The sequence below is a fragment of the Trachurus trachurus genome (assembly GCF_905171665.1).
Source record: "Trachurus trachurus genome assembly, chromosome: 14".
Lineage (NCBI taxonomy): Eukaryota > Metazoa > Chordata > Actinopteri > Carangiformes > Carangidae > Trachurus > Trachurus trachurus.
The window spans coordinates 19737059-19750427 of NC_139903.1; the positions used below are offsets into that span (position 1 = coordinate 19737059).

The 13369-nt window shown below is 42.1% G+C and overlaps 2 protein-coding genes across 2 annotated transcripts in view; one reads left to right on the forward strand and one right to left on the reverse strand.

Annotated features, from left to right (window-relative positions):
• Nucleotides 1-13369, forward strand: part of capn5b (calpain 5b) — a gene marked incomplete at both ends in the record, with an annotated part of 31834 nt that overhangs the window by 3632 nt on the left and 14833 nt on the right. The window contains 3 exons of the mRNA XM_083986364.1: nt 5982-6113; nt 12418-12626; nt 13073-13265. Coding sequence (XP_083842490.1) covers nt 5982-6113; nt 12418-12626; nt 13073-13265 — 534 coding nt within the window. The remainder of the gene's footprint in view (nt 1-5981; nt 6114-12417; nt 12627-13072; nt 13266-13369) is intronic.
• Nucleotides 9994-10476, reverse strand: LOC310996863 (olfactory marker protein-like; the record flags this gene model as incomplete). The annotated part of the gene is made up of 1 exon (XM_083986365.1): nt 9994-10476. One exon carries the CDS (start codon nt 10474-10476, stop codon nt 9994-9996), a length of 483 nt encoding a protein of 160 aa, XP_083842491.1.

The window sequence follows — 13369 nt, forward strand, 5'->3', positions numbered from 1 at the left end:
AGAGGTAATGGTGTTATCACATGTGTTTTTAATCTAGGTAGCCATTATCCTTTATACAACAACAACATACACACGGTTATAGAACGTGAGGTGGAATGCATCTAGAACAGCTAATCATTCATTTTTTGTAACAACATTTTTATTGGTTTTACATTATATAACACAAGAAGACACCTTCTAAAACTTCAGCCACTAAATTCATAATAAGTCAAAGAATCTCCATAACTTCATCAGCCACAGACGTTTAACACTTGTCTTACCTCTTCCTACTCACAGCAGTTACTGTTCTTCTGAGTTTCCCTCTGGGTGTAGCAGATGAATAACCAATCACAAACCTCCCTGAAGTGTTTCTGACCTAGCAACAAGCGAAGATAAGATCCTGATAGGCCAGAATATGTGCTACATGTTTCCCATAGAAACGAAGCACAGTGGGTGGGTTTGACTTTGGATAATTTCAACAATACAAATTAATATAAAATGACAATGATTTTAACTGGATAACGTCGCTGTCTGGAGTAACTTACGTCTTAACCATGACTTTGAGAGCTTCTGGTAATAAAAAGGGGGAAAGAATGGATGAAACAATTATTGGAACTGACCACAATTATTTTGCATAATCGTTAAAATAATTTCCATTCATCTGTATAAAAACTAATTCTATTACTATTTCCTCGTTGTTTTTCACCTCTTTTGATGACATCATCATGTTGCGCCCCTTTCTTCTGCTATGGTTTAATGACATATGAGTGGAATTAGTAAGCAAACCGTTTTATCTCAAGGAGCTTAATATTTAATATTCAACGACCACATTTCGATGAGCATCTACTGTATCATGGATTTAGTTGCAAAGCCTAAAAGCAAACAGAAATGCAGTTTTTATTTATATGTTCCAATGTTTAATGCCAATAAATGGCTCTTCCTCTTCATAAGGTCTATAATATACTATAATAGTGACCTAAAATGATCAGAAAAAGACAAATCGTTAATTGCAATTTTGTACAGTATTGTATGGTAATTTATCGTCAACTAAAGTGTTTTAAAGTAATGATTGTGACAGGCAGCCCTAAACATCAGGAATTGAAGCTTCATGCAACACTGGGGTAGATTTAAAATACTTGGGCTTGAAAGGTTTTGAGTGTTGGTTTAAAATATTCTTCAGTCATATAGTGTGAACGCACAGACCTGAGAGGTCGTACCATCAGTGTCAGGGTGAAGGTTCACAGCATGAAACCCCCCAGAGCCCCTTGTTGTGCTTGGCGTTATCCTTGCTCAGATGCATCCAGGCGATATTTATGGCTGCAATGAAGTCCCAGAGGCCGAGCGTGCAAGCATAAAGAGCAGCCTCTAATAAAATGTCCCCCCTCCCTCGCATCGTCTCTCAGCCTGTCTGTCTCTTTCCCGCCGCCCATCTCCTCCTTTTCCTCTGACTCTGATTTATGGTTGTTTATGTCTTGACCAGACTCAGGGTGGGGTGAGGCAATGATGTGGACTACCGCTCAAAATGTTTAGCAGCTCCATTTTTCCAGCCTTTTAACTCCAGCTTTGAAAATAAATTACCAAAAACTGAAAAATATTATAATATATAATATAATAATAATTTCATTTCATATTGAAGATAATCTTGAAATTTTGAGTTTTCTGCAGCAAAGGAGGCCTTGGAAGCTGATGCCAACATTTCTTCAACAGTTTGTCCCTTCACTTGTTACAGACCTTCAGATCTATATTTAGAAGAAGAAACTAAAACAGAGTTGAAATGATAGAATGACCAACAGGTGACCTGGTTTGGGATGAAATGGACAGAACTGGGACTTGTGCAACAGCGCTGGGATGATGTTGCTGAAGAAGGAATGAACAAATCAAAAATTTACATCGCATTTAGTTGAACAAGATGATTTACTAATACATTTTTCTTTAAATCTCCAGCTATTTATTTGTTATGCCTTAATATCAAAAATACTGTAACATGATGAAACTATGTCAATTCAGTAACAACCTGACCTGGAATCATATGTGTTCTTGCCACTGCTAAAGCTATTCCTTGACCAGGATGGTAAAGGAGTAGGTCTTTAATTGCCCTCTTGCCCCACTTATCTGTACTCCTAAAACTTTATCACCCATTGTCAGCTAGGGATAGTTCATAGTTCTGTAACTAAGTAGAGTTCTTGACCACTAGAATTGCTATGAGTTTGGTGTTATTGTCTTAATGAGCTTATCCTCATTAAGTTGGCATCCTGCTGACCATTTACATGCATAAGTTAAGTCGGGCTATGGTTATAGCTTGAATAGGCCATTTTTTACTTTTTGTTATTAGCTTCTTCTTCTGTTATGCATTTTGATTGACTCCTGAGGTGAAGCACAGGGTGGGAACTCTGGATGCACGGAGCACTTTGTGACTTTGTGTCCTGCTAAGGTTCAGATCCAGGAGTAAATCGACTCCCAACTGCATTACCTTGGTGTTGAAAATCATTTTATAAAACTTTCTTTACAGATGTTTTTGAGTGAGGAAATTGATTCATCACACAATGTGCTTTGGTAAAAAACGAAAAAAACAAATGCAGAATATATGTTTACAAAAAAAAAAACTTCACATTCTAGCTCCGCCCCCACTCCACTCCACTCCACTCTTTTATGTCGTGTGTGTTTGTGTGTGTGGCTGATGGATGGTGCTGCGGACGGCCGTGTAGCTGGCAGAACGGTTCTCAGTAGCAGGGTAAATGATTAGTCTGTGCCTCAGCCACAATATTCACATTACTTCAGTGTCTGCAGGACCCGGCAGGGATCGATACTCTATTACTCTTCCACCTGAGCCAGTCCCTGGATGGCAGGCCACCACAGGGAGCCCTTGCTGCGCACACTCCACCAATCGATGATATTGCGGAAAGAGAGAGAGAGAGGAAAAAATACGTGATTAGAGATCTTAACTCTGGCATCAGTTGGACATGGCTCCACAAAACGATGTCCACAGATTGTTTCACTTGCAAGTACGGACACTCAGTTAATGTGGAAAGCTCCTTGATGCTGGGCTGTAAGGTGAGAGGGGCTGCAGGCCTCCAGGGAGTTCTGCAGTGGCCTCTGCTTCTGATTCAAAGTTTGCTTTTGCAGCAATCAGCTTTGCAGAGTCAGCAAATTACTGACCTTGGTTGTATCCTCTGTGTGTGTGCGTGTGCTTTTGGCGCTCACACACTTGAACATATGCCCACCATGCGCGTGTGTGCTCTGCGTGGCTTGTGTAGGTTAGTAACAACACTGGTGTTTTGCAGTTAAAACAATATGACAAGCTCGAGCCTATCCGAGCCTTCCAGCCTGTCACCACGGCAACGCATGCCGAGACATTTCTCACTCACATTCACACCGATGGGTGATGTCCTGGCTTCGCTGCATGTCTTCGGACTGTGGGAGGAAAAGCTACGGACAGAATTTAGGCAGAAAGCAGCTTCTCTGGGTTTCTAACTCTGACCACTGTCGTCACTGAACCTGTACAACATGTGGCAACATCTGTCTGACACTGCACACACTCTTGTCATAAAACTTTTGAGAGGGTGGAAATGTCTCTGAAACGTTATCAGAGTTTATTCTCAGGTTGTATACATGCAAAAATATTCTGTTTATTTTCATTGTAAATGAATTCAGAAGCTCTTCTCATAGATAGAACTAATTATATACTGTAAATGTGTCAGTTTATAGATAATTAGAAAAATCATTGGAAGAGTTCAGCTTTTTTTGAAGTGCTGTTGTATGCAGTACAAATGGCCATTAAGTATAATATCTGCAGTAGCAAGGTGTCTTCTCCCCCCCACTGAGAAACACTGGCACATCGCACTGCATGGAGACACAGGCAGTACACTGTTGTGAATGAGGGACAATTAATCAGTGTATTTTCGCTGCCTACGAGAAGTTCTGTCTCAAAATAATACACCGGTTCAATAGTACGATCCAAAGTAAACATTTACAATGCATCAGCTGGTTGGGAAAAAGTTTGTTTATCTGGGACTAACCAACTCACAGGCAGGCTCTGTGACATGCTGTATCACTCCGCCTATCTGCTGTTTGGATCAGTGGTGTGTAGAGGCGGTTGAAGCTGAACTATCACTTTAAGACAAAATAGAAAAAGCTGGAAATTGGTTAACTGATTAACTCATTTTGTTTGATAAATCCCTTTTTGTTAAAATATTTAGTATAAATGTTTATTTGTCGGCTAAAAAGTAACTTTCATATTCATCTGTAGAGCATCCTCAATGTTTAAAAATAAAGACAATGAATCTTTCATAGTAAATTAATCATTACTCAAGTGAGGCTGATGGCTTAGTGTTGAGCGAGGGGAGAAAACCAAAACTTCTCAAACAAACACAGATGCCATTTTTTACATTTTTGATGAAACTTTGATTGGAGCTCGTTGCACCTTCTCCTTCTCCTGCACTCCTCTGTAGGATCAGCACCACTGGCTTCTTTTACTCATGTGAGCAAAGCTGCCTCACACTGGTTGTTGTTGGAATTGCCCCCATGTGCTGTTGTTCTGGAGTTCACCACACGTCTGCACTTAATTCTGATGCAAACTTGTGAACTTATCTGACCTGCATTAAACAATATCTGGATGCTAGAAACTAGACGTGAACTGTGCTCATCAAATTAAGCCTGACTTCTGCTCTCAAGGCCAGTTTCTACTCTGCATCTCTGCTCAGTCCCAGTCCGAATGGATCCACCATCTCGCTTCCTCCTTCTCCCTCTTTTACTTTTCTAACCCTAGTTGAGAGCTGAAAGTGTGTAAAAATAAAGAGCTGTTAAGTGGTGCAGGGCTTTTCCACTGTCTGTTGAGTAATGGCCGACGTGCCAATCGACCCACCGGCTGGGCTCATAAAGCAGAGAGCAGAAGACGGGCAGACTGCTCACACCCAGACCACCGCTACCAGCAGAGCTCTGCAGGCTGCAGTAAAGATTGAGCTGTTCTATATTTTATATTGTGCTGGTGTTAACCTTGTATGGAAAATCAGATATTGGCCGGTCGCTGCGATGATGGATATGATGCAGTGTGTTTGATTTTTATTAAGCAATTATTGCAAAATCAATAAGTCCTGATGTGGCATTAACCTCAGATTCTCGTAAGTAAGCAGTGACATTTTAAGTTGAAAAAAATGTCAAAGTGATGAAACAATGAGATGATTGTATTTACACTTCCCACAGTTCCCATGTTTATTTTCTCCCTGAAAAACCACAATTATATTTTAGCAGCATGTGAACACCGACACGTTTGGTCTCAGGCTTGTCTTCAAAAGGCAGACTTTATATATTTATGCTGTTAGAAGATAATCCACCTCATTTGTGACGACTCCACTGTGACAGAAACACAAACCACATCCAAACTGTGAGCATATTCGAGGTGCAGTGGCAAAAAGCCAATCAAATTGCAGCGAGGAGACAGGAAATCAGCCCCACTTGTGATCCAATTTGTGCCATCCACTTTCATTACCAGAGGCTTTAGGCAGGGGTGTTTTGTTTTTCCCACACCCCGGGGCACTTGACATTGCAAGCAGTCATGCAGAAAATGCTCTCCTTCTACTTACTAGTCATCATTTTATAATCAGCTTTGAGTTGCACCCAAACTTAAATTGTTTTCACATATTGTGCAGGAAGTTTTTCCCCCCTGCTCATTTAGATGTTAACCAGTGTGGACTCAGTCAGTCAGAGTTGCTAATTCAGATAACAGTTATGTAAAGGGCCATGTCAACACAGAAAAAAAGAAATAGACAAACATATCAAAAATCCAAAATCAATCCTTTGAAGTCTCAGTATGTTAACAGCACCGTTGATTTCCTCTCTGCTTATGAACCAGTCTGCCAACAGTTAAGGGCACTAAGGGTAGAGGATGTTATGATGCTACAGTATGTCGACAAACTGTTTGTAAAAATGGGCTATACTTGACTTGCCTTGCACTGATTTTAAAGCAGACGTCTCATCATTTGCTGTTCTTATCTGGCGGAGTGTAGGAGCTGTGTGAGGACCCTCACCTGTTTGTCGATGGCATCAGCGCACACGATCTCCATCAGGGTCAGCTGGGTAACTGCTGGTTTGTCGCAGCGTGTTCCAGTCTGGCCTCCAGAGAGTCTCTATGGCAAAAAGTAAGTGTGTGTGTTTATGTCATCTTCTTCCTCTTCTGGCTTTGCATTGCTTCTGTTTTTGAGACCAAAATGTTCTTGTATAAATCTCATGGGTGTGTGTGTGTGTGTGTGTGTGTGTGTGTGTGTGTGTGTGTGTGTGTGTGTGTGTGTGTGTGTGTGTGTGTGTGTCCGTGCCCGTGCATGTGTCTAGTTCGCCTTGTGCCAACTAGGACAATAAGATTGACACAATTTGTTGTGTAAAAAACAATTCGTAAAGAGTTAACTAGCTAAAACAAATATCATTTGGTGCTGTCATTCTAATGTAAAGTCATAAACACTAAACACTCGGACTCAGACTTTCCAGAAGTTGCTTCTCTGCATCTATATCTTTAAAAGAACTCAAAGACATCTCATGGCACAGTTAACATTCATTATTTCCTACCTTTGTAAAACTGATTAAACTGTCTAATATTTAGAATAAAAGTGAGAGTGTATCTAAGAAAAACCTAAAACTTGCACCGTAATGTTCTGTTTTTTTTTACCATCAGCCTGTGTTAAAGGAAAATCACACCTCCATTTACGTATTAAATCACTTATTCACCCATTCAGACACTTTTCCTCCTCTCATGCTGCTGCTGATGCTCAGTCAGCTGCTCAGCTGCGAAATGGCACCAACAATATCCAACTGAGCCCCGCATGAACACCACAAAAACTTCCTTCAGCGCCTCAATGTAAACCCATGACCGACTGGCTGAGAAAAAGTCAATGCTTTTACACACAGGAGCTTTTCGTAATTGAGAGATAATGGAAAAGAAAGTGTTTCCTGCACAAACAGTGTATGTAATGCATTTTCAAAAAGGAACTCTACATGAACTGAATTGTAGTTTCTCCATATATAGTGTTTGAGTGTCCATTAGGAACCATTATGACAAGAAGTAAACACCAGAGGACTCATTATAGCACCACAACGCCCTCCTTGGTCTCTACAGACTCCATCAGTCAGTGGAGGCCTGATTGGTGGAGACTCAAGTGGAGTCTCTCTGGACCAACAGGACACCACAACACCAAGTGGATGTCCTCACTTCTGTCAACCAATACATGTGTTTTTATCAATAACTTATATTTATGTCACATCATGCGAATGAGACTAAGAGAGGTGAAAAATTCCCAAAATACAAAGACAAAGGGATGAATCATTAAAATAATAAATGCATCTGTATCTGCATTTGGGTCAAACACAATCAGCAATACAGTGTAGTATTACAGTCATTTGTGTGTCAATATTGTATCGATTCATGAAAGACAAATAATGATCTTTTATCATACAGTATCAATTGCAAATTTCTTTTTGGCATTTCAATACTAGAATACTTTTTATGACAGTGTTGGTCATGCTGCCATGTTGATGTTTCACCTGTGTCTGTGAACAACGCTGTGTTACTATGGTAACTACAGATGCTCAGGGAAGAGGGGGTTTCTCTGCGCCCTAATTACCCAAGTTAAAGTGAAATACAGTTTTTATTCTTAAATACAAATTCCAATTAAATAAATTGAAATGATTGCCCAGCTCTAGTTGTTGCCTTGCTGAGACGTACAATGTGACACCATGGTGAGAGGGGAGACAACAAAGTTATCGATTCAAATATAAATTATAGTTTGGGACAATAACAAACTGTTTTAGGAACCCATTTGAATTTTAAACCATGAGTGTCCTGTGGAGCAAATAAGTTGTTATAATAAAACAAAGCAAAACACACTTTGCGTTCCTTGAGATTTGACAAACATGTATGAGGTGTTTCCTTCCTTATTAAATTATCAATAAGACCCCTTCAAAGAGAGTAAATACAGGGTTGCTGATCTTTCATCATAAAGGTTGGCACCACAAACCTACTCTGAGATCAGTGTTATGTGTTATTGTTGCCATATTAATGTAAAACATGTAAAAAAAAAATATAATTTGAAAAGTGCTGAGCTCTTGAGTTTATCCTGTCAGGGTTCCTCTGAAACGTTCTTTGGCATCCATCTTGAAAGAGGAAACAAACTGATTACTGAGGTTTAATGGGATTTGAAACAAGATGTCTCGGCCTGTCGTAGCAAGATGCTCAGGAAGTGTGTGTGTACATATGGGCAACCTAACGCAGCATCTTCCTCCCTGTTTACTCTCTGTACACACACACAGGCACACTGTCTCAGCTTTTTGACATCTCCCTGTTTCAGATAATCATTGTATTCTAGCATTTTTGTTTTTGGGGATACACTTAGTAACTAAGATTGGCAACAGCAGCCAGTAGTTCACAAGCAAAAGTGATTAATATAACTAAAGTGTGGTGGCGTACTTAACAACTAAAAGAAAGTGCATTGACTAGCATCAGCCGATTCTAATTTATAGGGTTTTTTTTTTTTAATCAAAAACCTGCATTTGTTTTACTAGACAAATAAAAGGTTAGATGAGTGCAGTCAAAATTGAGAAAATGTTTGATGTGCTATTTAACTGGACATACAGTGTATGTTAGAAACAGACTTATCTGCCTAAAATAGTTTTTTTAATAATCAACTCTTAGCTGCTATATACTATACTAAAATCCCTCTGGTCTCAACTCCAGTGTTTGTGTTGCTGTGCTGTTGCCTTTGTAAAGCAGAAGAGTCGAATCAGCCTTTGTTGCTGAGATGTTCGTCTGTTCCCAGTCTCCTGTTGGCCACTAGCTTCACTTCCTATCAGAGCAAAACAAGTGATGGTCCAAGTCTCACAGGAACAGGCACTTATCCCCAGTGAAACCAAGAGCTGCAACTTCAAAACATGATTATTCCCTAATTTGTTAATGTTAATTACCTGCAGAAATAAAACAGCCAACTTTAAAGTGCTTTTCATTTTGCCTCAGACCTGCTGTATCTTGTCATTACTCAACACAGCATAGGTTTAAATATTAGTGCAGAATATGTGTTAAATAATAGGATAATACTAAGTTGGTTAATTTCCTTCAAACCTGGTCCATTTATTTGTCTCTTGGTCAAAAAGTGACAAGCAAAGATTGGTGAAAGGACACATACCAATGAGGACACCCAGCAATGATTTATATTCATTCATTCAAGCCTGTAGGCGAGAGCGATTTAATTGAGACTCCTGAGATCGAGCAGCGTGAGACTTTTTGTCAGACAAACGGGAGGTTTGGCCTCTGAAGATTTGACGGTTCAGGTGGCAAGTTGGTTACAAGCTTTGTATCGATGACAAGAAAAGAGCCTTAATACCTCCTGATGTCTCCGTTATTTTATTTTCCCTCACACGTCATCTGATGCTCGTCCTCCCATTCACGGCCACAGTTTATCCCCTGTGGCTGCGGCGGTGAGGAGGAGGAGGAGGAGGCTGAGAGATGAAACCCACATGCCTCCCCTCACTTGTTTGTCAGGGTCATCGTGCAAGACTGAGATGGATGAGGCAGCAGGAACCTGTACCGCCCGTCCACCGGGGGAATACTCGCACACGTGCAAACAAAAACACACAGTCTCCATCCATTATCTCACATAGGACTCAAACCTGTCGGGTTGGCTGTTTGTCAAAAACGAGGCGAGGGAAGACGACACATAAACCCAAAGAAAGATCTGTTTTCACACATTGGATTACAGATTAGATTTATTTCGATTAATCCCAATATTATAGAATACAAAGGTTTAAACAAAGAACTTTTGTCATCATTAGGTTCAGAACAGTTGTAAAAACAAGTATGTTATAACTTTTTTAAATGCTATGAAATCCATTGCAGCAGTATCAAGAGTGTAGAGATGTTGTTCCTGAGGTCTTGCAGGACCTCAGATGTAGAAATGAACGCTTCATAAATGACATAAACTTCTCCTTAACTAAAAGCACAGAACAAGTCAGGATTTGGAGGTTTCTGAGGTCAAAGTCTCACTTATCCTCTGTAAAGGCGATGGAGCAGTCGACAGTCTCAGGGCTGCAGCCTTCAGCAAACGCAAACAGGAAGTACATCACCTTCCTTACCTTGGCCAGTTCTGCGATCCTCTCACCAAACTCGTGCGCATCCGCCTCATAGCACTGGATGGGCGCATCGGCGGCGTCTCCCGGAGCCCTCCAGAAAACCCCGGCAGGCTCCAGCAGCTGGCGCGTCATCAGGTTGGTGAGGTCGGGCGTCCAGAGCTGCGAGGTGGCGGTGACGGTGAGACGCCCCGGCTGCGCCAGCCGCACCGCCCAGTGGGAGAAGCAGAGGGACTGTACGGAGAAGTCCAGCCGGTACACGGCCTCGTTGGACCGCAGCAGGCGCTCGCCGTCCTGCCTCTTCTGACCTCGCTGCTGTAGAGACTGAACCCGCAGCCGCATCACCTCGGTCAGCTGGGTGTCGGGCCGGAAGGGCAGCTCCAACTCTGCAGACATGATGCTCATAAGCCACCGCTCAGCAGGCGCAGAGCTCGGTACCAAACGTAAGGCTGGATTAAAGCGTCTTCACCTCCTGTCTGTCCGGGAACTCTGTGCTCCTGCCTCCAGGCTTCAACAGTGTGCATACTGTGTCACATTAAGAGAAAGGGGTTGGAGGCGGAGTACAGCCAGAGGTGCTAGGCAACCAGATCTAATGACATTTGCAACCATGGTGCAAGGTTTTCCTTTGGGGAGCCATCTTTAATACTGTTTGTCTCACATTTGTTTGTCTGCCATTCACATGGTTACAGAGTCCTGACTCTAAATAGAGCCTGGAGGCTTCACTGTAATGTGACTGTGAATATCCCATCTGTTTGGGAGGAGTAAGGTGGCCCCAGATGAGGTGGAGGATGAGAGGAAAGCCTTGCTGAGGTGCCTCCAGCTTGTGTTCCTGGTCAGTCGTCAGGTCACCTACCTACCGGAGCTCAGTTGCTGCACAGCGACACAGGGTCCAGATGAAAGATGAGATAGATGAAGGCTGCGTGGAGTCGGAGAGAGGAGGCAGCAGCAGCAGGGTGGAGTGCAAGAGAGATTGCGTCCCCAAGGATTACAAAATGACTCTGAGGTTTCTGTGGCGCAGTGCTTTGTTGTGTGTGTGTGTGTGTGTGTGTGACCTCTTTTTAAAGAAACTGTTGCTGCATCACAGGGTCAGTATTCGAGAGGCCACATTCTCTCCATCAGCAGTGTGTCACCTCCTGCAGAGAGGTTTGACAGGAGCTGCTGTTCAGTTAGCGCTCCTTGACATCTCCTAGGAGGACGTCCCGTCGGAGCAGCGTCAGTTTGTCCCTGTGTGCCGTCACTCACCGCATCATTTGCAGTTTTTATCGCCATATTCATAACCGCCGGTGAGGTGTCGCAGGTCGCCTCCGGGTCGGCTGCTCTGTTATGACGGCGCCTCACAGCATGGCTCATAGGGCTTAGTACATTTTTAGGAGCAATCATGACATAATGGAGCAGGAAGAACTTGGTACGCCGATTGTTGTGGCTGTGAAGACCATGTTTCTGGACTCTCTTCAGGCCTCATATACAGTATAATACACCACTCCTGCTCCACTTCACCTGGTTTATCTATTCTATATCTACTGTATGTAGGCACATATTAGCCTTTCTTGACAATGCATCCATAAAAAAAACATGAAATACAGCATCCTTGTCTTCAGACACACATTGCAAGTGTATTTGCCATTTAAACAACTATAGATGTTCCTACTCTGTCTTTAAAAGGTGCTACATAAATAAAGTTTTTCTTATTCTCCCCCTTCACCTTTTCATCTTCTCCTCCTACTTCAAGTTCTACTCCTTACTCTTCTACTCCTTGCCCTTTAAACCTCCTCTGTCTTGGTCTTCTTCATCTTTTCAATTATCATCTTATTTTTCTTCAACTTCTAACTCTGCTGACTTTTTTCAGCTTTTTCTTCTTATGCACTAATGCAAATTATATATTTGTATTTTTTACAAAACAAAGTTACATTTGTTTTATATTTAATTTCTATCTTGTTTTGAGGCTTCATGTGATTTTTAAAATGTTTTTGTTTTGCCATTTTGTAAATGCAGGCAGCTGACAGCAGCACACACACACACACACACACACACACACACACACACACACACACACACACACACACACACACACACACACACACACACACACACTACAGTCAAACAGTTATTACCTCCCACCCGTGTCCTATTACAGCTGGATTTATGAGCACAGTGGCCAAGGTGATAAATTTGTCCCTGGATCCTAAATGCATCAGCAGACAACAGGGCGCTAGCTCTCGATCTGGCTGCCCACTCCACCTTGACATTATTTATGCTCCGTGGACCAACGGCTATTTGTTTGGCTTACCTGCCTTCTGCTCCTCTTCATCTCTATCCTCTTCCTCACCCGTCCTGCAGGTCATTCCTGACTGGAAGGAACAGGAATGGGACACGGAGAAGCCGGAATCGTACGCCGGGATTTTCCACTTCCGCTTCTGGCGCTTTGGCGAGTGGGTGGACGTGGTAATAGATGACCGGCTGCCGACGGTGGACAACCAGCTGGTGTACTGCCACTCCAATGACAGCAACGAGTTCTGGAGCGCTCTGGTGGAGAAGGCCTACGCCAAGTTAGTATCAGGTCCAGCGAGTAGACAACTCCAGTTTCAGATTGAAAAATCATCAAAAAACCAGAGGATTAGATTTTGAGAGACACTAATTAAAGCCACACATGTGAGCATGCAGCATTCAGACAACAGATAACTTGATTATGCTGCAGCTAAAAAGTGTTTTTGTCAACATTAACATGTTGATTATTTTCTTTATTTATTGCTTCATCATTATCTCAAATAGATAAACACAAAAAGTAAAATATATCCTTCCAACTTTATCGAAATAACAGTGATGTTTTCAAATGTTTTGTGTTGTGTCTTAAAAGGTCACAAACCAACAATATTTGTGTTACCCGTGATATAAAACAGCAGACAAAATATGCAATTTTGCTTAAAAACGACTAGAACAACTTCTGTTGCAGCTCTGATAAACTCTCTTCCTCTTCCTCTTCTTGCTGCTGCAGGGTCTATGGCTGCTACGAGGCTCTGGATGGGGGTAACACGGCCGATGCGCTAGTGGACTTCACCGGTGGCGTTTCCGAGCCCGTGGACCTGCTGGAGGGTCAGATGGCCACAGACGAAGTGGCCCGTAACCAGCTCTTTGAAAGAGTTCTCAAAGTCCACAACAGAGACGGCCTCATCAGCTGCTCCATCAGGGTAAGAAGAAGTGAGCACCAGAGGAAAGTTCATGAGAAGTGCATGAGACAGGATTAGCTTGATGTTCCTCTCATTGTTTTTTAATATAACGGATTGATTTGAAT